Raw genomic sequence first — 24700 nt, forward strand, 5'->3', positions numbered from 1 at the left:
AGGCAACTAGATGTATAATCGTTCTTAAATGGTTATGCACTTGGCTTTTGTATATGTTTCTATTCTGGTGGATATTTTGATCTTTTTCCTGCTTTGTGCACCTTTATACTGTTCAAGGCACTCTTGTACTCTTTGCTAATTAGTGAAACCATTTATCTGAAAGGAACTCTCCCCATGTCTTTCTTGTAACACTATCCAAGTATGGTGTACCCTCCATGTCACACAGACACTCCATTTTTCCCTCCGTACCTGTGTCAACACATGTGTCCCCTTGTCGACACACATCAACACCTGGACACACCATTTTACCCTCTGTACATACAAGTTTGTATTCAATTTATAATTTATAATTATATTTTCAGTTTATAACTTTATATTTTCAGTATATAATATATATTTTAGATATGGCATATATATTTAGATTATATTCATTTTATTTTGAATTTATGTGATATTTAACATATATATATATATAGTCATGTCTCCGTACCCACTTTTTTTTGGAATTGCCATGTCGTACCCTCCGTACCTGTACCTGCACCCTTAACCAGGTGACATAGTGTGCCCTCCAACGTCTCAGTGACTGATGCCATCGTGTTACTTAAACTATATAAGGAGAATCTGTTGATATCTGTCACCTGGGTACGGGTGCGGGTATGAGTACGGGTACTGAGGGTACAACAAGGCAATAACAAAAAAATGGGTTTGGGTGGGGACACGGCTAAATATATACTGAAAATATATATATTATATATCTAAAATATATATTATATATTGGAAATATAATATAGGACACGGAAAATGCAGCACGTGTCACCAGGGACATGCAGCCATTTTTTCCATTTTTTTTAACACACCATGTATGACACTGGCATGTATGGTCCTTGTTTCCATTTTTTTTTTAATTTTGAAGAAAAACTCGAATTCTGTGTCTTCATGTCCACAAGTCATTGTGACATAGATTGCAGCACTTGGAAAAGCTTAGTGCAATGCGAACAACCTTCTAATGATCACTTCAACTTTTCTTATCCTTATAGCTTGCTTTGTTTTTTTCCTGTTTCTTTGATCAGTTCAATCAGTATTTGTTTCCTAATCAGTTTCTTGCTAGTTCAGGTTGCAAGCTTCCATCCGGATAACCATGATTCAGTTACTGGAGAAAGTAGTGCTTTCTCTAGGAACCAAATCAGTTCTTCACAGAAAGCTGTCTCATTACCTTCATCCCCTCACGAATTTAGAAGTCAAGCTTCAGTGAGAGGAGTGCCCTCAGAATTTGATATGGTATCCACTTGGAACAGAGTATTGCAATCTTCATCCTTCCTGAACAAGCCTTTGTTGCCTTTCCAAGAATGGAATATTGATTTCTCAGAACTGACTGTTGGTACACGTGTTGGAATCGGTATGTGCTATTGCTAAACTTGCAGTTCTTTTCAGCAGTTAGACATCTGAGACTTGTTGTGGATGTATCATGAAATGCTGAGAATGCAACAAATACATCCAATATTGGTGTCATGACTACAGATGAACATTTTATGGTTTCCCTGAATGACTGCTCAACTTACTGAACGTTATTGTGCATTTTTTATACCACCTGTTTCCTCAGAGAAAGATGTACTATATGAATAAGAATTATATACCAGGATCTTTAAACTTATTTTTACTTTCATCCTGTCAGAAATATGAAATATGTTAATGTCAGCATGCAAGACATTTCAGTACTGTACTAGCATGTCTATACAGTGTGATCTAATCAGTTTTCTGGTTAGAAAATCTTGTGCAATTTGTTTCATTAAATACACAAAGTTTTATGGTTAAATAACTGATTGTTCTCCATAATATCTTGGCATGATTAACTACAACTAATAACATAGAAACATTGGATGGTGTTCTCTGATTTTGGCTGTGATCTGCAAACCACAACCTATTTTACCATAGCATATCGTAATGAAATGCAAGTGCCAAAAAACAATGTCACAAAGTGACTACAAGAAGGCACAATCACATAATCACAATGTATCTAATGGACAAGATACAATATGCGACAAAGGGCAAACACCAAACACACACAAGGAAGATGAGAGAACTTAAAAATAATAAAAAATATATTATTGAAATGCTTGAAAAAGCATTGAAGAGAGATGGGGCAAAGACCCCATATTTACTCCCATAGAGTTGTTGGGAGCCCCCCAATGGTCACATTTGTGACCGTTGGGGGGTATCCCAACGACACTAATGATGCCCCCTTTTACATATTTAAATGAAATAATAAAAAAAAAACAATAAAAAAAAACTATAAAATAACCCTATTGAACACATATTTTTCACGGAAAGGAAAAGACTAAATTGCCCTTAGTGGGCATTACAAGGGATTAAGGAAAATAATATATATATATATATATATATATATATATATATATATATATATATATATATATATATATATATATATATATATATATATAAACACCCTCCCTCAAACTTACGGTGAGATCACCAAAAGTTTGCTTAGAAGAAGGAAGAGCCTAGGGGTTGGTAAAGCTTTGGTTAAGAAATTTGCAAGCTGGTACTCTGAGGTGACGTATGAAAGTTCAATAGTGCCTCATAAAAACTCATCTGGAATATAATGACAATCCATCTAAATGTGCTTTGTCGGTTTATGAAATGTATGATTGCTAGTAATGTAGATTACACTTTTGTTGTTGTAGCATAGCTTCGAAAGAATAGAGATGATAACTCCCATATCTTTGACCAGACTCCAAACAAGTTCAGTTGTAGTGGTGGCCATTGCCCTATACTTGACTTCTATGAAAGATAGAGAAACCTTCTGTTGCTTCTTCCATCTCTAAAAAATTAATGTTTTTGCAAGAAAAATACAATAACCTGTGGTAGAAATACGATCATTGGGGTTTCCACCCTAATCAGACTCAGTATAAACAATTAAATTTCGAGATGAAGAAGATAAAAATAGCCCTTTTGTTATAGTTTTCTTCAGATATCTGATAATTCGCTTGACAATTGCCGTGCGAATAGTAGTAGAAACATTTTGGAACTGACTCGCACTGTGTACAACATGAGCAATGTCTGGTGTGGTAATAAATAAATATGTTAGAGATCTGATTAATTGACGATAAGGAGTGTGATCTTCTAAAGGAGGTTCATCATTGACTCTCATTTTAGCATTGATTACTTTTGGAGTCTCCACTTTCTTTTTGTCAATCAAGACAGACTTAGCAATAATATTTGATGCAAGCTTCATTTCGGACAATTAATATCCTCGAGGTGAATATGAAACTTCAATCCTTAAAAAATATCTTATAAATCTAAGGTCAAACATCGAAATTGCTTTTAAGAACATTTTTAATAAATTCAATGCCCTTTTTATCATTACCAGTGATCATATCATCAACATATAACAATAAAATAGTTATGTGATTACTTGCATTCTTAACAAAAAACAATATTAGTATAACAAGTAAAACCACTATCAAGAACAACTTTACTAAAACGATCATAACAAGCTTTTTGAGCTTGTTTAAGACCATAAAGAGCTTTATTAAGTTCAAAAATTTTTCCTTTCCCAATCTCAGACCCAGTGGAGGATTCATGTAGACTTCTTCACGAAGGTCCTCATTTAAAAAAACATTTTTGACGTCTAATTGGTAGATAGATCATTGTTTAATAGATACTAAGGCTATTAAAGTTCTTACACTAGTCATCCTATCAACAAGAGCAAAGGTTTTCTTATAATCAATTTTATATTCTTGTGCATATCCTTTAGCAACTAACTTAGTTTTGTAACTTTTTAATAACCCTTCATTTGACTTTATAAATCCATCTACATCCATTAGCTTTTTTTCCTAAGGGGAGACTTATAATTGTCCAAGTGTTAGCTTTGTTGAGTGTTTCTAATTCAAGTTTCATAGCATCAATTCAATATGGATGTTGCTTGGCTTCTTTAAAATTGGAAGTCCCATGATAAGAGAGGATCATCATTAGACAAGTTCTATAATTTAGGAAAAAAGAATCATATGACAAATCTTTGAGGAGGTCTACTACTCCTAGATCAGATAGGTAGATATTATTCTACTTGGTCTTCTAAGGAAATGTTTTGTGAGTACATGTCAAAAGCATTTTGATGTTCATTTCTCTCGTCGAGTATACACATGGATAGCATTGGGATTCTCATTAGGAGAATTATCATTTTGGTGAAGCAAATCATCATTTTGATGAGAATTGTCAGCATAAATAGTATCATTAGAATCTTTAGACTCATTTCTAGGTAATAAGTCAAAGATAAAAGAATAATCAACATCTTCCTTGGGTTTTTAAGATTCAAATCCATTTTGTTCTTTAAGAAAAGTCACATTTCTTGAAATATAAAGTTTTTTATTTTTAACATCATAACACCTATATCCCTTTTGATTTTCACCATAGGCAATAAAAGCACTTTCATGAGCTTTTTGGTGAAAGTTTATCTGGTCCTTGAAAAAGAAAAAACATTTACAATAAAAAAATCTTAATATTTTGAAATTCAGAGGTATTTTAAACGACTTTTGAAAAGGGAAAACATTTTTTAAGGATGGGGATGACATCCTATTTATAAGATAAATTACGGAAGGAGCGGTTTAGGCCCAAAAGTTTTTTGGAACATTTTTAGAAATAAGAAGAGTTCTTATTGTTTCTGTAAGATGCCTATGTTTTCTTTCAGGAATGCCATTTTTTTGGGGAATTTTAGGACAAGATCTTTAATGAATAATGCCGTTTTGTTTAAGGTAGTTTTGAAATTCATTTGACATATATTCTCCTCGAGATTCGGATCTAAAAATTGCTATATTGTTTTGAAATTGATTTTGAATAAGGATATGCAATTCTTTGAAAATAAAAAAAACATCGGATTTGTTTTTAATAAAGTAAACCCAAGTATATCTAGTGAAATCATCAATAAAGACAACATAATATGAATATCCTCCTTTAGACATAACAAGTGTCAGTCCTCATACATCCGAATGTACTAATTCAAATGATCTCTTAGAAATAAAGTTGCTATGTGGATAATGAATAAAATACATTTTTCTAAGAATACAATCATTGTATGCAAATTGTTTTTCATTACAAATTTTCTTTAAAAAAGGGAAAAAATAACTTAGAGACATTAGGATGACCAAACCTTTTGTGCCAATCAACAACTTTAGATTGGACATGATAACAAAATGATTTGGATGATAAAGACAAAAAATCCATATCATATAAGTTTCCTCTTCTATGGCTTTGCCCAATCCGCTTTCCGTACCGGAGATTCTGCACATAGCAATTGATAGGTGAACAAAAGATACTACATCCAAAATCCGTTATTTTAAAAAAGGAGAAACAATTTAAGTTAAGTTTTGGAATAATTTTAATTTTTGGAACATAAGATTTTGTCTTTGCTTAATTCTTTTTTAAGGTTTCCCATTCCTTTAACATCTAATGATGTTCCATCGATCGTAGAAACAAATAATTTAAAAGAATGAAGGTTTTCTTTGGATAAAATAGATGCATTTGGAGTCATATGAAAAGAGACACCCGAATCAAGTATCTAAGAGGACATATCAGGAGTTGATGAGACCACGACACCGGATGTGGAAGGTGTGGAAGAGTTGTTTCTCATGAATTATTGGAGAGTTTCCATAAGTTGAGCAATGGAGTCTTTTATATCTCTATCTCTTCTTGATTCTTCACTTGAATTGCTTGAACTATTTTCAACAAAAGCTACCTTTTAAAGCTTAGGACAATTGGGTCTAAGATGTCTTGGTTCATTACTAATAAACTATTTTTCTTTCTCCATTGTTATTTTTTCAAAAGTGAGGAGGTTTATTGTCCTCATGTTATTTCTCGGTTTAAATACCGCGTATACCTCGCCAGAGTCTTTTTTAAGAGTCAAACGAGTTTTTTCTTGGCATAAATTAGCAAGAAATTCATTAGGAGTAGAAGCCCTATGAATAAGGGATCTTCTTTGTTCAAATTTCGGATGAAGCTCATGAATAAATTTAAAAAATCTTTCTCGCTCCATTTGTTCTTGCCTCGTTGCAATAACACTTCTTTTTTATTGAGGTTCAAGGAGAACAAGCTCATCCCAGAGGAGATAGATTATTATAATAGTCTCTAATACTAATGTCTCCTTGCTTGGTTCTTCTTACCTTTTCTTATAAAAAGAAATGCCTAGCAAGATCTTTTTGAGTATACATACCTTAGAATCATGCTTCATTTGCCTTCTTAAATTTGGCTAGATTAGCACAAATCTCGAGCTCCACTTTATTCATGAACCATGCTAATATTTTGGCATGCTCACTTTCCCAATCTTCAACTTTGGATTGGTATTCTTCAATAGCTTTGGGTTTTTCTTCATCACTCAAAGCTTTTTCTCCGTTCCCTTTCTTTTTAGTGATCTTTAATTGTGGTTCCGGAACAATGTCGCATGCATATCTTCAAAGTTTCTTGCCTTTGAGGTTGTTTTTCATAGTGGCCACCCACATTCTATAGTTGATCACATTCAATTTGAACGAGAGGTCAATCTTTGCATCTTTGTTGGCCATTGCGGAAGAGTTGAAGAAGAACAAGAGTGTGGAGCTTAATCACACTAAAAACAAAAGAAAGAAGTCCCAAGAGTGTTCGAACACTTAGGAGCTCTGATACCATCTAATGAAATGCAATTGCCAAAAAACAATGTCACAAAGTGACTACAATAGGAAACAATTACATAAGCACAATGTCTCTAATGGACAAGATACAATACCCACAAAGGGCAAACACCAAACACACACAAAGAAGATGACAAAACTTAAAAATAATAAGAAATATATTATTGAAATGATTGAAAAGGCATTGAATAGAGATGGGGCAAAGTCCCCATATTTATACACAAAATGGGACCCAAGGGGGCTCTCATAGAGTCGTTGGGAGCCCCCCAACAGCTCTAATGAGTGCCCCTTTTACATATTTAAATAAAATAATATAGAAACTAAAAAATAACCCTATTGGATGCATATTTTACATGGAATGGAAAAGACTGAATTGCCCCTAGTGGGCATTACAAGGAATTAAGGGAAATTTTATATATATATATATATATATATATATATATATATATATGGTACATGTATTTTAACACATATATGATGCGACCAAACCAAAATCTGGCTCTCGACTCCACCCTGCGTGTGGCTCTTACACATGCACAACCCGAATAATTCCTTTCTAACTCCAGGAGCCCCAGTTAACCTTCTTGAAGAGCCAAATAAACTTCCTAAATGGGTACTTAGCAGTGAAAAACTTGCTCCAGAGAGATGTGGTAGTAGCTAGCTTCCACGCCAACATCGCCATCCAAGCGAGGTTGATATCCAAGGGTCTCCTATTACCCACCCCTGCTTGCTACTTAGTCTTGCTGATGGTACTCAAACTTAGGATATGAGTGTGCTTGCCATAGGCCCCTTAGGTAAATGATTCATTCCATTGTAGGTGGGTCTTTTGCCACTTGGTGACCCATGATCCTCAACTAACGACCTTTTATAGTATAGAATATCCTTGTCATGATTATCCTGTATGATATGCACATGCATTGATGGCAAAGCAAGATGAACTACAATCCTCTTTATCTTTCTTTCTATTTGTTAGGCTTGGAGACCAGAAAATGATTTTGAGGATTCCAGCTTTCTGGTGGAAGTTGGTGATGACTTGAAGTTTTTGCCTGCAATTTACCATCTCTTGAACAAAACGAAATGCAGTTTTCTGGGTGACTAGGAGTTTATACAGCTGCTTATGCAATTGCATGCTTTGTTCTTCTATGAAAATAGTGGATTTTTAGGTGTATGAAGGACATGCATGTTGGTACAGCTGATTTCCTTCTGTCATGGTTACCTGGATTCTGTTTTGGAAGTAAGCCAGAGAGTTAGGGATGATCTACTTAAGTCAAGGTGGACTAAGCCGAGTAATATAGAGTGACCTCTGTCTATCGATTGTCTGACCATGATCCTTTGACTCGAAGTCTGATTAGCTAGAGCATTTTGTAAGCTTGCAATCACTTTTCCTACAATCCATCATGCCATGTTGGTAAGTATGAGAGAACGCAAGATCCACAGTTGATAGTTTATAAGTCCAGAAGTTCCATCTTTTTTTCTCGTGCTCCCAGATGGAAGCAAAGCCACTTTTCTGATTTCTTTTCTTTTGTGCGGGTATCTAATCTCCATCACTCCAACACCAGAAAATATGTGTGGCTGATGTTTTTAGAATTTCGGCATGAAAAAGGTCTGCCAAGTGGAGATGTGTGGAGAAAAAGTTTTTTTTTCCTTGTTCACTGACACATCAAAGGGACGTGTGCATTTTTCTTTTCCCCTTTGTACTTGGATCCCTCCATGAAACTTACTAACTTGTTTTGGCCATCAACAATCTAGAAGATTGTATTTGTCAATCTGGTTCTTTATCTGAAACTTGTTTTGTCGCATATTTTCTTAAAAGTTTTCTCTGCATAAGGCCTTTAGGCATTCTCATGTACATTCCTGCTTCAGGTTTTCTCTTTAATTGTCACTGATTTGGGAGATGAATTGGACTGCTCAAGTCCTTTATTTTCCTATCCATGAGAAAAGATCAAAGCCTCAAGAAGGAATAATTTGATATGGATGGAAGTAACCCATAGAGGCAATGTTGTTCTTCCATGTATTTCTTATAAATTTTCATTTTTTATTGGAATTTTGGTCATTCCAAACAAGAAAAATAATATTTTGTTTAATACAAAACCTAGAATCACATTCATGTGAATGCATAATGATGTACATAGTCCCTGAGTTTTAAAAGTTGAAACTATCTTTTTGCTCGTGTGTGTGTGTGTGTGTGTGTGTGTGATATCAAGGAGAATGTTCAACCTTTATCCTTATCACTGGATGAGAATTGGGCGGTTTTGGTTCTCTTTCTGTAGGACCCATATTTCTCACTTAACAGAAATGCAATTCCCATGTGTTACTCTACCCACTTAATAGAAGTGTGTTTTCATGTCATGATTATCATTTTCTTTTCCAGTTTTCATTTGTGATGCAGCTTATGCTCTCTGCATTGTGTTTGATTTAATCAGAAATTATTTAAGCTGCAGGGTTTTTTGGAGAAGTTTTTCGTGGCATTTGGAATGGCACTGATGTTGCGATCAAAATTTTTTTAGAGCAAGATTTGACTGCAGAGAATATGGAAGACTTTTGCAATGAAATATCACTGCTAAGGTGCCTTTAAAATTTCAAGAAATTAAAATTTCCAGCTTCTTGAACATGTTGATAATTGATTCCCTTTGTTATCTCTTTCATTTTTCATTCTGACTTGTTCTTTTCATTGTTTTGCAGCCGCCTGCGGCATCCAAATGGTAATGTTTTATTTTTGCTGTTGCACATGCCTTTCATTTGCTTTATTGTTTTGTGCAGGGTAGACTTCTTTTCAGTTTTCACTTCTACTTTAGATGCATATCTTGTTCTTTCACTGTAAATAGTTATGAATTAAGTCTACCTGCACTGATAGCATGTATTATTCGTCTTGATCTGCTAAATATGTGGATCCAAATAATATACGCCAGAAACTCTTTCCTTTTATGCTTTGCACATTTTACTAGTGGCTGCTTATCTTTAGCATTCTGTTTTTTTATCCAGTCATACTATTCCTTGGTGCATGCACAAAACCCCCACATTTGTCAATGGTTACGGAATATATGGAAATGGGTTCCTTGTATTACTTAATTCATATGAGTGGTCAGAAAAAGAAGCTCAGCTGGCGCAGGCGACTAAAGATGCTCCGTGATATATGCAGGTTCGTTCATTTTATTGTTAAATGTCAATATAGTCGCTTTCATATGTCTACTTACCTCTATAAAAAAATTTCACATTGTAAAGCTATTGTCTTGTGCATTCTTTTGGTACTACAATATGTCAAGGTATTCTGCATCTTTCAACAGTACTGCAGATGAGCCATTTCCTCCTTTATTTTGTCCTTTGATGTTCAGAAGTGTAGGTGTTTCTTCCTCAAGTTTGGTCACTGGATGCTTGTAAAACCCGAAAATTTTGATTATAAAATTTTTCAAATTTTGCAATTTGGGCCTAGATCCACATTACGGATCTAGGACCCATAAAGGGGGTAATTAGGATTTATTCATTTGAAACCTTGATTTAATGATAATAATGAATAAATAAATTTTTAAATTTTAAAAATCTAATTTAATTCGAGGATCCACAGTGGATCCATTTGGATCCACTTGTGGATCCATTTGGATCCACTTGTGGATCCATTTTGACTTGGGGCCTGGTTGCGGGTCTCGGGTTCGGACCCGAGCCCCACCCCATATCTCTGCCCTGTTAAATGAAGAGGGCAACCCGATAAGGGTTGCCCGATAAAAACCCTTGCAGAAAATGGAAGGGGGGCAGGGGGGGTTACGCAGAGCGTAACCACACCGCGCCCATCTCGGCAAAGAAAGGGGGGCCTGGGGCCGATAAAGGAGGGGAGTGGAGAGGGGTTCTCGCCCTCTTCACTCAGCCTCGTCTCTCTCCCTCATCTCTCTCCCTGTCTGCGTGCGCGCACCGGAGAAAGAAGAGGCCGCCGGAAAAAAAAAACTGCGGCAACCCACAGCCACCGCAGCTTCAGCGAGCATCCCTCTTCACGACAGCAGCCGTGAGTGGAGCTTTGGCCACCAGCCACCACCAAAGGCCACGACAACAGTGAGGCGCGTCAGCCACGATTCCAGCCTCCGATCACCGGAAAGATCGCTGGAAAACCAGCGAAAAAGGTACGGTTCTTCTTCGAACCTGGGTGAGGAATCGAACAGGGGTTCGATTCCATACGTTGATTTGGGGGTTTTCTTGATAAACCCTAAATACCCAAATCAAATTGATTTGGGGGTTTTCTTAATAAGCCCTAAATCTTGAAATCGGAACAGTTTGGGGGTCATTCATTCCCTTAATTAAGTCATTCTTTGGAAAACATTAATCGTATATGCTTATGAAGAAAAAAAAAATGTTGTTTCATGCTGCTGGCCACCAGTACATTGGTAGGAGGCGACAGGCCCAGCCGACCCAGTCGGCTGGGTGCTGTGTTAGCAGGGCCCCAGCCGACCCAGTCGGCTGGGTGCTCTACATCTTTTGGACCGGGCCATAGCAGGCCCAGCTGACTGGGTCGGCTGGGTGCTGGCCTGTGACTCGTATGATTCAAAAAAAAAAATAGGTATGCTGTATACGTGAAATCCACAGGGGCTGATTTTAATTTTTAATTTAGGTTGAAGGCTTAGATTAAGATGCTGCATAAAAAAATTTTGGACATCACAAGCTCATATACAAGATTTATTAGTGGTGCATTATTCATGTTGTTCTATGAACATGATTGAGTTTCATCAGTAGTACATGGTTTATGCATCCTATTGATTAGATCAAATTGTATTTTCTGTATTTCACAAGCTTATTCTCTTTCTTATATTGCGTAGTTTAAGTAATTGTTCCCTGGTGGTGTCTTGGAACAATTGCTTTTTGGCTATTGCATTCATTCTAAGGCTGAATCTACTATGTAAATGAAGTTTGCGTTTGACAGTATGAAGTCGATGTGCTTAAATAGTTCTCTGTGCTTTTAAAACTTAGCAAGATTAACTTTCTTTTAATATTTTACTTATTATTGTGGACCTGTCCTGAAGAAGTCCAACTTAGGTTGCCTTGGGTTTTGATACCAGTATATCCTGAACCAGGTATTCTTTAGTGTAACTGAAATTTCTGACTGGGAAAAATACTTGTGAGGTACCCACCTCCCGTGGGTTGTTTCAATGCCGAGCAGTAAATGAAACTTCTGTTATAAAACTGTGTGTTGTGCGTGGGCTGTACTGACACTGAAATTGTGAGAGAAACAACTTGAATGCGTGTTGATACACGTGCTTTAAGCAAACCATGTTTGTCATGGTTGGTGCTGTCCATAATACTAATTCCATACATGTGAAATAAATGAAAATATTGCTTATGCCTGAGATTTTTTTTCCAGTTCTGTTCCTGCAACATATGTATATAGTTGGGTCGGTCGAGAGGCTATTTTTCGGCTGGGAGGATGTTAGGTCCGGGATTGATAAGCCCGACCAACTTCTCTAGCATATGCAGAAACTTACACTTCTGCCCGATGAATAAGTGAAATATTATCTTAGTATATCAATTTGCTGGTTGTGCAATCTTGAATGAGGTCATGGATCGGTTATTGATATTATTGTGAGCATGTGTTGTCATTTAACTGGCAAGTTATTGATATCGTGCAATTAATATAAGCATGTACACTCGATAAAAATGTGTAATTTATGTGCACATGCACACACTCGTAGGAGATATGTATTGGTGGATACCCATATGTGATGTAGGTAACACACACATGTTGAAAATGCATATGAATGAATTATGACATGCATATGTTTGGGTTTATGATCACATGAGTGCATTATGCTTTTGGCATTTTGGCTTAGTGTTGTAAAGGAAACACTGTTTTGATTTTGTGATGTGATGCGTCGATGGCCTAATTGGATCATCATCGGCCTGGAGAGCCGTGGGTTTGGTTTGTTTTCACATATGTTTTTAACTGCATCACTTGAACCACATAAGATGGTTTGGCACATTACTACACTGTTCTAGTGGTTTATACGGGCTGGAGTCCCGAATGGGTTCCTGCAAGGGAGGATGCAGGGTTTTCACTTTACTTTTGCATATGTGTGACAAACTTAAAGAAATGGACTTAATTAAAAATATTATGAATAAGAACAATGTAATATACATTCTGGGATATCTCATCTGGAGTATGAGAATCCTAGTTATCCGGTCTTGGGGAGACTGTGAGGATACAAAAACTCCGTGTGTGTTGTTGCCCCTGAACCCGATATTGAGGTTCTTCTCCTGGCCACGGTTTTAGGGAGAACCCGCCACTTTACCCGGGAGTGGTGTGTTAGTCACAGCTGTGAGTTTATGGTACCAAGGAAGTGGCACTTGTGGGCGTGGGGTGTCCCCGACATTAGATGTGGAGGTCTAATGTTCCGATGGATGATGCTGTTTCCTGATATCGGTCGAGGGCTAAGTGGGAACCCAGTAATAAAATACAAATTGTGTGTTAAGCTACCCTGGGAACCTACTTGACCTCGGGGTTTGTACCCGTTGGTGTATCCGCGGGCCACGGTAATTAAAAAGAGGAACTTAAAGATGTGTGCATCTAATAGGGCATGCATATGGAAAGATTAAACCTAAATGAAAGATAACAGAAGAAATCATGCATTTTTCTATTATGCATTAGATCATGACATCATTTTGTGACATCATTTGGTGGTAGCATATGACTTTGTGAAATCATGCTGAAAGGTTTGATCATTTAGTTGTTGATATATGACACTGTTTACTGTTATTGACTGGTGAGTAAATGCAATTATTGATAGTTATGGATATTTAAATGTTGCAAATTTTATATCTGCACTCACTCAAATCATTGCATGAAAGCTTATCCATGTTCTTTCTCTCACCTGGTTTCTTTAGAAGTAGCTGTGCTCAGAATTTCGGTTCTGACACCCTACTTTGTTGGTTTTTCACAAGAAATGGTGAACAGTGAAGTTGGACATGCGTCTGGGGATGGATGAGTTATACTTGAGCTTGTCAGCTTCAGTAGAGGACATAATGGCTCTTTCTTTTGTCTTTTAGTTCTTTTAATTTCTGCAATTGTTACTTTTCTTTCAGTTGAAGAAAACCTTGTCTTTGAAATTTTCTTACTCATTAATAAAAGAGTTTTAGTTGGTTGATATGGATGGTAATTGCAACTTCGTTTGTGGTGTGTGGTTATCCAACTGAAATTGGAACTGTAGGGGCCCCAGGTCTCTGGGAAGTTTTCCGCAACTCTTATGGATTGGGGTCGTTACAATGCTCCATTTTATTCTTGGATAGGCAATATATTCATCTATCTTACTGTTATATCTGATTGGATCAGGCTGATTTGATGCATGTGTTTTTAATTATGGAGCATTGTACCAGATTATAGTACCTCATATGGGTGATTTTGTAGCAGAATTAGAAGCAGACAGAGGAAATTTGAGGAGTTGAGAATGGAGTGCACCCACACACACACCATATCTTTGTTTGTTTAGTTTTGTTCAGTACATATAACTATACTGTGTAAACATCAGTACTTGCATGATGTATGTTTGGCATAGCCAATCAGCAAAAGTCTAAGAAACAAAAGAGGGCAACATTACCTAATACTCGTGGGCTTAGTCCTAAATTACCAAAATAGTACAAATACCATGTTGCACATTGCCAGTTAACTAGATTTAGCTTCATTAAGCTACAATGGTACATGCACTGTCACATATATTAGTTAAAAGGATGGAGAAATGGGAAAATATATTAGTTAAAAGAGGTTGGGGTAGGCCTAGGAAGACATGGATGGAGGTGATAGGAAAGGATATGAATGCTTTGAACCTCACCGAGGACATGGCATTGGATAGAAATGAATGGAGGAGAAGGATTCATATGGAAGACCTAGAATGATTTTCTTTGTTGGTTCATATGGCCGACCCCAATTGTTTTGGGATGAAGGCGTAGTTGTTGTAAGCTACAATGGTACATGCACTGTCACATGGGTGTGGGTGCGGGGGTGCGGCAGAAAAAAAAAAAATATATATATATATATATATATATATATATATATATATATATATATATATATATATAGCAGGGTGGGGGTCTCGGCCCCTCCCCTGCCGAAAACTGGGAGGGGCTCGGCCCCTCCTCTGAAATCAGAGGGAACAGGGAGGGGGGCTCGGCCCCTCCCCTGCTGACCCAACAAGAGAGCGAGAGGGAGCAGGGGGCCCGAGGTGGATGGTACTATCGAGCGATACAAAGCTAGACTGGTTGACAAAGGTTTCACAAAGGAGCAAAAACAAGACTATGACGAGACGTTCAATCCAGTGGTGAAATTGGGCACTATCAGAGTCATACTATCTTTGACTATTGAGCACCAGTGGACCCTCAACTAACTGGATGTGAAAAATGTGTTTCTACATGGAACTCTGAAGGAGGAAGTATACATGGAGCCTCCCACTGGGTATGCAGAAGGGAAGTCTAAAAAATACGTGTGCAAGTTAAAGAGAGCTATATATGGCTTGAAGCATGCTTCTCGATCTTGGTTTGACAGTTTCTCTCTTGAAATGGAAAAACATGGTTTTAGTCGGTCTCTTCTTGATCATTCCCTTTTCATATTCAAATGTAAGGATATAGTTACCCTGTTATTTATATATGGTGATGACATTATCATGACAGGTAACTCTAATGGACATATTGATCAGGTTAAAGAACTCTTGAATCATAGATTCAAGATGAAGGATCTTGGTAAACTGCGATATTTTCTTGGAGTAGAAGTTGATAGAACTACTGAAGGCATGACACTTACCCAACATAAGTATACCATTGATATTCTTAGCGGGGCAGATATGACAGATTACAAGCCCTTGAGCACACTTAGTGTACTTCATCAGAAACTCAATGTATCAGATGTCCCAACATGTGAGTCAGAGTGAGTATGCGGAAGGGTGATAGCTAGTTTGCTCAGTCGATTGTAGGCTTATGCAAGAGTTGGGACATCTGATGTTGTCAACATTTGAACCTTTGCAACTGCGAAATCAGATAATAGTTCAGTCAGGAATCTTGCAACCATGGTTTGCTCCTGATGGGACTTCTGTGTAGTACATCAAAGGGGCCTATGTGCATTCAGCCTTTTAAACACAAATTTTACAGATGCATAATATTGGGCTAGCGACTGATTTCCTTGTTGCGGTTGATAAATTTCTTGCTCGACTTGTAAGATGCGGCTCACATTGGTCTCGTGAGAATACGTATCTCGAAGGGTGTCCCATATTTCTTTAGCAGTGTTGTAGTAAATAAGACCATCTGTGATATGGGGCAATACGTTGTTCATCATCTACGACATAACGATGTAGTTTGAGTCATCTAGCTTGACAGAGGACCCATACGAGAAAGGGTTCACAAATGCTTTATACTCTCCAACCAGTTTCACAGGCCAATTGCTCAAAGAGCAATACATGTCATGTATGAACCAAAAGAATCATAAAACATTATATGTTGCCCTCTCATCGTAGTTGTACCTCTAGGTGGGTACGATAGTACTTTTGGACAAGTACGTCCCATGTGTGTTACGATGGTTGAATGATTAGGTTGTAGCAACCTCGATGCGTGCATTTAGCACAATGCTGAGATCACATAAATGGTGACAAGTCGCCTTTACAGGCAAGATGCTCGAGTGAGTCTAATAGACCAGAGCATGTAGGATGGGGCGGCGGTTAAGAAACCCCCGTCGTACCCATTCGACCTTCACGGTTCATCAAGGGAGAGGATGGATGGTACAAAAACTCTGATGGACAAGTTGTTAACAACCACTCCACGGGCAAAAGACCCGGCTTCCCCAGTCATCGGAGTTAGGGGAATTGGGATTACCATAAATTATCCTAGGTGGTAACTCCCAGGTACTTCTGCAGAAGTTGGATGCATCCATGGGCCACGAATGCCTTTGGGGATTTACTCTCTTGGTTACTGTCCGTCCCCTTAGGAGCGGACTCAGTCAGCCATCAAGGTTAATGAAAACACCTGACATAATATACCTTCGGATCGGTCTCGGCTGTTTGTACGTTTCGCGTCTGTGCGTACCCACAAGCCAGTTAAGATCAGAACTTAAAGATTATCCTTTTGAATAGTTGAGACTTACACTGCTTGAAATGCTTCAAACAATAGCTCTTTGCACATATTACACTTGTTAGAAACTTAGAATAGATTACAATTGTATTGATTGTTCTCATAAATGTCCTGCTTTATTTTCATTCTACTTATCTATTCGTGCATCTACTGGTTTGTTATGAAACTGACCCATTTCATGGGCAGATGATGAGTAGGACTTCTCAAGCGGTCGATGGCGTGGTGCAACATGGCTCAAGATTTATCTTCTTTCTACTGGTGGCTTGGCTCTGAGTCTTTTTGAGTTTTTCTTTAGATTATTGAACTTTTGGGAAAATGCTCATTTTGTAATAAACTGCAGATTTTTAATCTATTGCCTTATTTCCTCAATCTCTTTAAGTTGTTGTTCATGTGAATGATGGTTTTTCAGCTAACGTACACATGATTGTTGACTTGTGCTCCTTTCTAAATATCTTCCGCTGTCGCTTTTAAAAGTGAAAACTTTAAATCTTTGAAAGGTTTTTCGATAATGTTTTCGAAATCACAAGTCAAAATTTTGGGGCGTTACATAAACAGTGGTAAGCGATGCTTCAGCCCAAAATTCTTTTGGAACGTATTTTGAAATAAGTAGAGTTCTAGTGGTTTCTGCTATATGCCTATTTTTTCTTTTGGCCAATCTATTTTGTTGAGGGGTATTGACGCAAGATCTTTGATGTACAATACCATTAATTTTCAAATACTTTTTAAAATCATTTGACATAAATTCTCTCCTTGAATCTGAGCGAAAATTAGATATGTTGGTCTCGAATAGATTTTTGACTAGATTGTGAAAAGTTTTGAAAATTTCAAAGATTTCATATTTGTGCCTAAGAAAATAAATCAACGTATAACGAGAATAATCATTTACAAAGATCACATAATAAACATAACCACCCTTTGAGGCAATAGGTACCAGATCCATACACCTGAGTGGTATAAAAGCAAAAAAGGTTCTCTCCTTAAAAGGAATAGCTTTCATGTTTCCAAGAATGCAATAAGTGCAATTAAAACTTTCATTACAAAACTTTTTAAAATATGGTACATTGGATAATTTATATATGCTAGGATGTCCTAGCCTTTGATGCCACAAACGAATATCCAAAATTTGTACATTACAAAAAGATGTGTTTTTAGGAATAATCTATCGATCTATATAATAGAGGTCTCCTTCTCTAGGGCCTTTCCCAGTCTGCTTCCTGGAGTGGGGATCCTACACCAAACATCAGTCTAGTGAGAAGGAGATACTACAACTATGGTCGGCTATTTGAGAAACGGAAAGAAGATTTAATTTAAGTTTTGAAAAAAATTAGAGATAATAAAGTTTGAAGAGTTTTTAAATTTTTTAAATTTTTTAGTTTTTTAATTCTTTTTATCTCAAGAGAGGAGCCATCAATGGTAAAAACATTAGATCTACTTGGATTAATAACACAATCGGAAAGCAGAGAGTTATTATGAGTCATATATGTAAAGATGCACCAAAATCTAAGAGTCAAGAAATCTTACCGAGAGGTGAAGAAGAGGAGACTGCGACACTCGTAATGGAAGAAGATGAACTTTTGAGAAGCAGTTATATGGCCTCCACTAGTTGGGACAATGTCATGGTTTCAATGGAATTAAAATTTTCATTGGTTTCACTCTTGTCATCTTGTGATGCATCTATGGTCACCAACCTTTTTTCATCCCTTCCTTTGAATTTGGGGCAATAGGGCTTGATGTGCTCTAGTTCTTCATAATTATGACACACAATCATCTTTTTCCCATCATTATAGTGTTGCCTCTCATAGTTAGGTTTGGTGAAATGTGGAGGCTTATAAGCATTTGTGTTGGTACCGAGTCTAGAGACCGTCAACACATTATCCTTGGCTTTTTTGGGTTCAGACAGTTTTTAATCTAGTTTCTTCCATACAAACTTCGGCCAAGACCTCATGTAAGGGTGAAATCTTCTTGCGGTTTTTTATGTGACCCGTACTTGTTCATATTCAGGTTTTAGGCCCTTCATGAATTGAAAGAATTTATATTCAAAGCTTTGGTTTTTCCTTAGAAGAGCATCATTGTGTGTATCCCAAATAGGCTCCATTTTAGCCATTTGGTTCCATAGCCTTTTGAGAGTTCCATAATACTTTCTAATATTCTTATCCCTTTGTTTACAATTATGAATGTGATCACGCAAGCCCCACTTGTGTGTTATATCTTTTCGCATCTAAGTTTACTTGATAAAGTCCCATGCTTTATCCACTCTTTCAAATTCCAAAATGTTGGCACACAGTTCTTCACATATACTCCCCATGAGGAGAGAGTACTTTTGCATGACCAACCTCCCATTCCTCGTAGGCGTTCTTATAATCGAAGAGAGTTTTTTCTCTCTTACTCCCTTTTAAGGGTTTCTTTCTTTAGTCACACCATCTTCTCCCATAGTGGGCTTGGTGATAATAGATTGAGGTTCTAGTGTGGAACAATCAACGTATTGCCATAACTCCTTTCCCACTAGAATCCTCTTCACCGCGGAAGCCCATGTGTTGTAGTTGGTCCTGAAACACTCCAAAATTTCAACCCTAAAATTTCAGAGATTTTTTTTTAAAAAAGTGAAAACAACCATTTTCTTTGGGTTAAACATTCTGGGCGGGTTATAGTAATAATCAATCATCATAACTGAATTAAAATGTGAATAACATTACGATTTAATTCAGTTTCAATAATTTAAGTACATATCAGAGTATTTTGATAACAATAATTATTTTTTCAAAACTATCCCCGAGAAAGGAAAAGACTGGTTCTCGACACTGCCTAAGCATTCCGCATCCGCTTTGCAGTTGCACATCATAATCTACTTGAAACCCCATAAAATGGGTCAAACTCGTGAAAGCCTAATAAAAAATAACATACTTGCAATAAATGCACGATATCATAATACATTCAGACACAACCTCGTATACAAATCATGTAACACACATTTTAGCAGGCAATAACATAAAATCATGCTAACAATTAAAATAACAGGTTAATTTAATGCACATCCACTCATGTTAAGATTCACATCAATACAATAAATTATTCATATGTGTGAACATTTGCAAAATGCATGAACATATACAATATGCATGAACTTATCATTCCTGTGCTCTGAGTCCTTCGTGCATGAATATGAATAACTTCTTATCTTCACTTATTGTTTTCTTGCTTAAATGATGAATGCTATGTTCTATCTATATGCAATTCACGATCTTGTTTCACTTGCTAATATATGTTTGTGGGTACAACATAAACTCTCTTAGATGGCGGTATGACCTAGGTTTGTATTTTCAAACAATTGTGTCTTATTAACCTGCTTGACACCCCAACTATAAAACCCACTAAATAAAAAAAAAATTGTATTGGACCCGGGCCCCTTTTCATTAGGGTTTTAGTCACCCGACTCCCGAGCGCCGCACCCCCCACCCCCACCCCCCAATCGGGCGAATTAGGGAAACCCATCGAGGGTTTCCCCATTCATCGCCCCCCTATGCCCTTTAAGAACTGTGTAGGAGGGCGAGGGGAGGCACGCCTCCCTCTCGCAGTCCTTCGCCCCCAACGCGCCGACCTTCTTCCCTGCGCACGCCACCAGCGCCGCCCTCGATCCCCTCGCGACGACCCCCCTCCTCCCCTGCTGCGCACGCCGCCGACGCCGGCCACCGCCTCCCAGGTACGTCGTTCTCCTCCCTCCTCCCTTCCTCACACCCCCCTCTCTGTCACCTCGCCGGGAGGCTGACAGGCAGCTCACAGCCCTTGCCACGACCTCCCACCTCCTCTGTGCCCATCGAGGGCCCGACAGGTGGCCTATGGGGCCCCTGTCGTTCCCTTTTCCCACTGGGAATTCATCGGAGTGCCGGCAGGGGAGCGAGGCCCCTGCGACACCCACCCTCACCTTTGTGGGTGATAGGGAAACCGACGGGAGGTCGGTTGCCCTCCCTGTCGCCCCCCGCCCCGGTCTCTCTCTCTGGCAGGGGTTAGTCCCCCTGCCACCTCTCGATCACCGGTAGGCAGGGGCAATGCCCCTGCCGCTTACTGTTTCCCGGCAGGCGGGGGCTCGCCCCGCTGCCTCTAGGGTTTTGGCGCGCAGGGGTAGTGCCCTAGCCGCCTTCCTGTCTCGGTTGGCAAGGGCAATGCCCCTATCGCCCTTTGTTTCGCTGGGCTGGCAGGGGCTCGCCCCCTGACGCCTCTTGGCTTCTGGGAGGGCAGGGGATATCCCCCCCGCTGCCCCTTGATTCTCGGCACGCAGGGGCTTGTCCCCCTGTCACCCTCGTTCCGAGCTCTCTCCCTCTCTCTGTCGGCAGGGGTTGGCCCCCTGCCGCCTCTCGACTGTCGGCAGGGGCTGGCCCCTGCCTCCTTGTTGCTATCGGCAGGGGCTAGCCCCTGCCGTCTCTTGCCTATCGGCAGGGGCTCAGCCCCTGTCGCTTTGATGCTGTCGGCAGGGGCTGGCCCCCCGCCGTCTCGTGGTGTCGGCAGGGGCTGGCCCCCCGCCGTCTCGTGGTGTCGGCAGGGGCTGGCCCCCCTGCCGCTTCGATGCCGTCGACAGGGGCCCAGCTCCTGTCGCTTCGTTGCTGTCGGCAGGGGTTGGCCTCCCTGTCGCTTCGATGCCGTCGGCAGGGGCTCATCCCTTGTCGCTTCGTTGCTGTCGGCAGGGGCTGGCCCCCTGCTGCCTCAGTGATTTCGATAGGGGCTCAACCCCTGTTGCCCCGCTGTTGTCGCTTTTCTGATTTCGGCAAATAGGGGCACACCCCTGCTGCCTCTCTCTTTTTCGATCGACAAGCCTGACTTTCTATTTCTCCGCATGATAAATAATGTAGCATTGAATATTCATACTTTTGCAGACATCGCATCGAACCCCGCTCTGGCTCCGCGGCCTGAGCCTCGTATCATCTACACCCGTAGACGCACACAGCTGCACGACATCCCGAGGTAAGGGAAAGTCGCACGAAGAGTTTGTATGAATGAAATAAGATATAAGGATTTCATGATCGAATAATTTATTTGGCATACAGGCTTACCTATAGGATTACTTAACAGGTGATTGTTTGTGTTGCGTTTTCGCATCTGTATTCTTTTGAAATTACATGCTTATTGTGAGCTCTACGAGTAGACTCGTTGCTAGAAAGATCTTATTACTGTATTTCCGCCTTGCTCACTGTTGTAAGTTACTGTAGATGCCTTATTGGTTATTGCCTGATGAATCTTGTATGAGACTTCATGCTTCTTAGTATTCGAGCATGCTAAGTATAATACTGATTTTATGAAACACTGTGATGGGTTATCTATCGAGAAACCCACGAACTTACTATCGTAATCAGACCTTAAGATAGGTATGATACACATAGTACGGGAGGTCATTGAGTACCTCGAAGTGAACTATCAACACTTTATTGATATCAATGAGATAATACCGGCTTCCACAGGCCAATTGCTCAAAGAGCAATACATGTCATGTATGAACCAAAAGAATCATAAAACATTATATGTTGCCCTCTCATCGTAGTCGTACCTCTAGGTGGGTACGATCGTACTTTTGGACAAGTATGTCCCATGTGTGTTATGATGGTTGAATGATAAGGTTGTAGCAACCTCGATGCGTGCATTTAGCACAATGCTGAGATCACATAAATGGTGACAAGTCGCCTTTACAGGCAAGATGCTCGAGTGGGTCTAATAGACCAGAGCATGTAGGATGGGGCGGCGGTTAAGAAACCCCCGTCGTACCCATTCGACCTTCACGGTTCATCAAGGGAGAGGATGGATGGTACAAAAACTCTGATGGACAAGTTGTTAACAACCACTCCACGGGCAAAAGACCCGGCTTCCCCAGTCATCGGAGTTAGGGGAATTGGGATTACCATAAATTATCCTAGGTGGTAACTTCCAGGTACTTCTGCAGAAGTTGGATGCATCCATGGGCCACGAATGCTTTTGGGGATTTACTCTCTTGGTCACTGACCGTCCCCTTAGGAGCGGACTCAGTCAGCCATCAAGGTTAATGAAAACACCTGACATAATATACCCTCGGATCGGTCTCGGCTGTTTGTACGTTTTGCGTCTGTGCGTACCCACAGGCCAGTTAATATCAGAACTTAAAGAATATCTTCTTGAATAGTTGTAGATGATTGAGACTTACTCTGCTTGAAATGCTTCAACTAACAACTCTTTGCACATATTACACTTGTTAGAATAGATTACAATTGTATTGATTGTTTTAATATCATAACTGCTTCTCTCATGAATGTCCTGCTTTATTTTCATTCTACTTATCTGTTCGTGCACCTACTGGTTTGTTATGAAACTGACCCATTTCATGGGCAGGTGAGGAATAGGACTTCACAGGCGGCTGATGGTGTGGTGCAATATGGATCAAGATTTACCTTCTTTCTGCTGGCGGCTTGGCTCTGAGTCTTTTTGAGTTTTCTTTAGATTATTGAACTTTGGAAAGATGCTCATTTTATAATAAACTGCAGATTTTTAATCTATTGCCTTATTTCCTCAAATCCTTTAAGTAGTTGTTCATGTGAATGATGGTTTTTCAGCTAACGTACCCAGGATTGTTAACTTGTGCTCCTTTCTAAATGTCTTCCGCTGTCGTTTTTAAAAGTTAAAAATTTAAATCTTTGAAAGGTTTTTCGATAATGTTTTCAAAATCACAAGTCGAAATTTTGGGGCGTTACACCAACTGTGCATACTCCGGAGAGGAAATATAATTTTATAGAGAGAGTTCCCAACTCTTGCAATCTCGATATATTAGATTTTTCTCATGAGTCTTACCTACCGCAATGCGGACAAATCATGGTAGTTTCCCTGGTTAATGGTCTTGTGGATGGGGGACAAAAACAATCTTTCATGCTAAGCCAAATATCCTACAGAACCGTCGGTACCATGCTTACTTTCTCAATAAGCCCCAAAAGAATTAATTTTATTTTGATTTTTTAATTAACTCTCTTGTAAATCATACCAATGTAAACATGCAACCACATTCATCGCACTCTATGCATGCTTTTGATTAGTCTCTAATTTAAAAGCAATACAATAATGCAATCATTATGCATTTACACGGTCAAGGTAGGCTCATCATTGATATTTATGCATGCTCAATTCAATCAATAATAAAATGCATTCATTTAACATGCATATCAATCTAGTATCCCATTTAAGCTATGTCACATAGGTGCGAGTACGGGTACGGATGCGACTTTGCGATACTTTAAAAAACTTCGGTGCATGGAGTATATATATATATAATTTTTAACAGTTTTAAGTTAACACTATTTGTGTTTGTGTGCATTTATGTATTTATATATATAATATAGATAAAGACGAACTTGATTAGGGTTAACTGAATCTACTTTTGGATAGAAATGGACCTCAGTGTGGTTGACTTCACCTAACATAAAGGAAGCTGTGTCCAAGTGTCGCACCCGCTTAGGTGCGGGTGTGATGCGGGTGCGGTGCCCTGTTAGAAGAGTTTGTGTGACAACATTTAAATATCGACAAACATGTTGCAAAAAGTAAAATACAACCCGACATTAATACATGTTGTATTGTGCAATTCGGATACCTGTTAACCTGATTTTAGAAAGCCCACCAAAAATCACTGGAACTGAATTTAACTCTCAAAACTTTACTGGGATTGCCCCCGTCATCTTAGGAACACAGCCCAAATAACAAAATTGCAAAATTCGTTCTAATAAAATCAAGAAAATTTTGGGACTGAACCTTGTTTAGGAAAAATATCAGACCGATCTTATCAGCTGTAGAAATTTATTTCGGTTTGAGGATTTTTTCAAGATTACAGAAAACTCTTTTGACAAAAACCTTTTTACAAATCTTGTTAAACATGTTACCTTTCACCCAAATTTTTTATAATTTATTTTTGATAAGTTTTGATTAGGGTTTTAGAGCTTTCAAAATCT

General features: G+C 38.8%; 1 protein-coding gene across 1 annotated transcript in view; it reads left to right on the forward strand.

The window, feature by feature from the left end:
- Positions 1-24700, forward strand: part of LOC149836592 (putative serine/threonine-protein kinase SIS8) — an 81055-nt gene that overhangs the window by 45613 nt on the left and 10742 nt on the right. The window contains exons 11-14 of the mRNA XM_090005466.1: positions 1114-1396; positions 9116-9239; positions 9357-9376; positions 9657-9813. Coding sequence (XP_089861592.1) covers positions 1114-1396; positions 9116-9239; positions 9357-9376; positions 9657-9813 — 584 coding nt within the window. The remainder of the gene's footprint in view (positions 1-1113; positions 1397-9115; positions 9240-9356; positions 9377-9656; positions 9814-24700) is intronic.

Source organism: Nuphar pumila, chromosome 5 (assembly GCF_984573655.1).
Source record: "Nuphar pumila chromosome 5, dmNupPumi1.hap1.1, whole genome shotgun sequence".
NCBI classification, from domain to species: domain Eukaryota; kingdom Viridiplantae; phylum Streptophyta; class Magnoliopsida; order Nymphaeales; family Nymphaeaceae; genus Nuphar; species Nuphar pumila.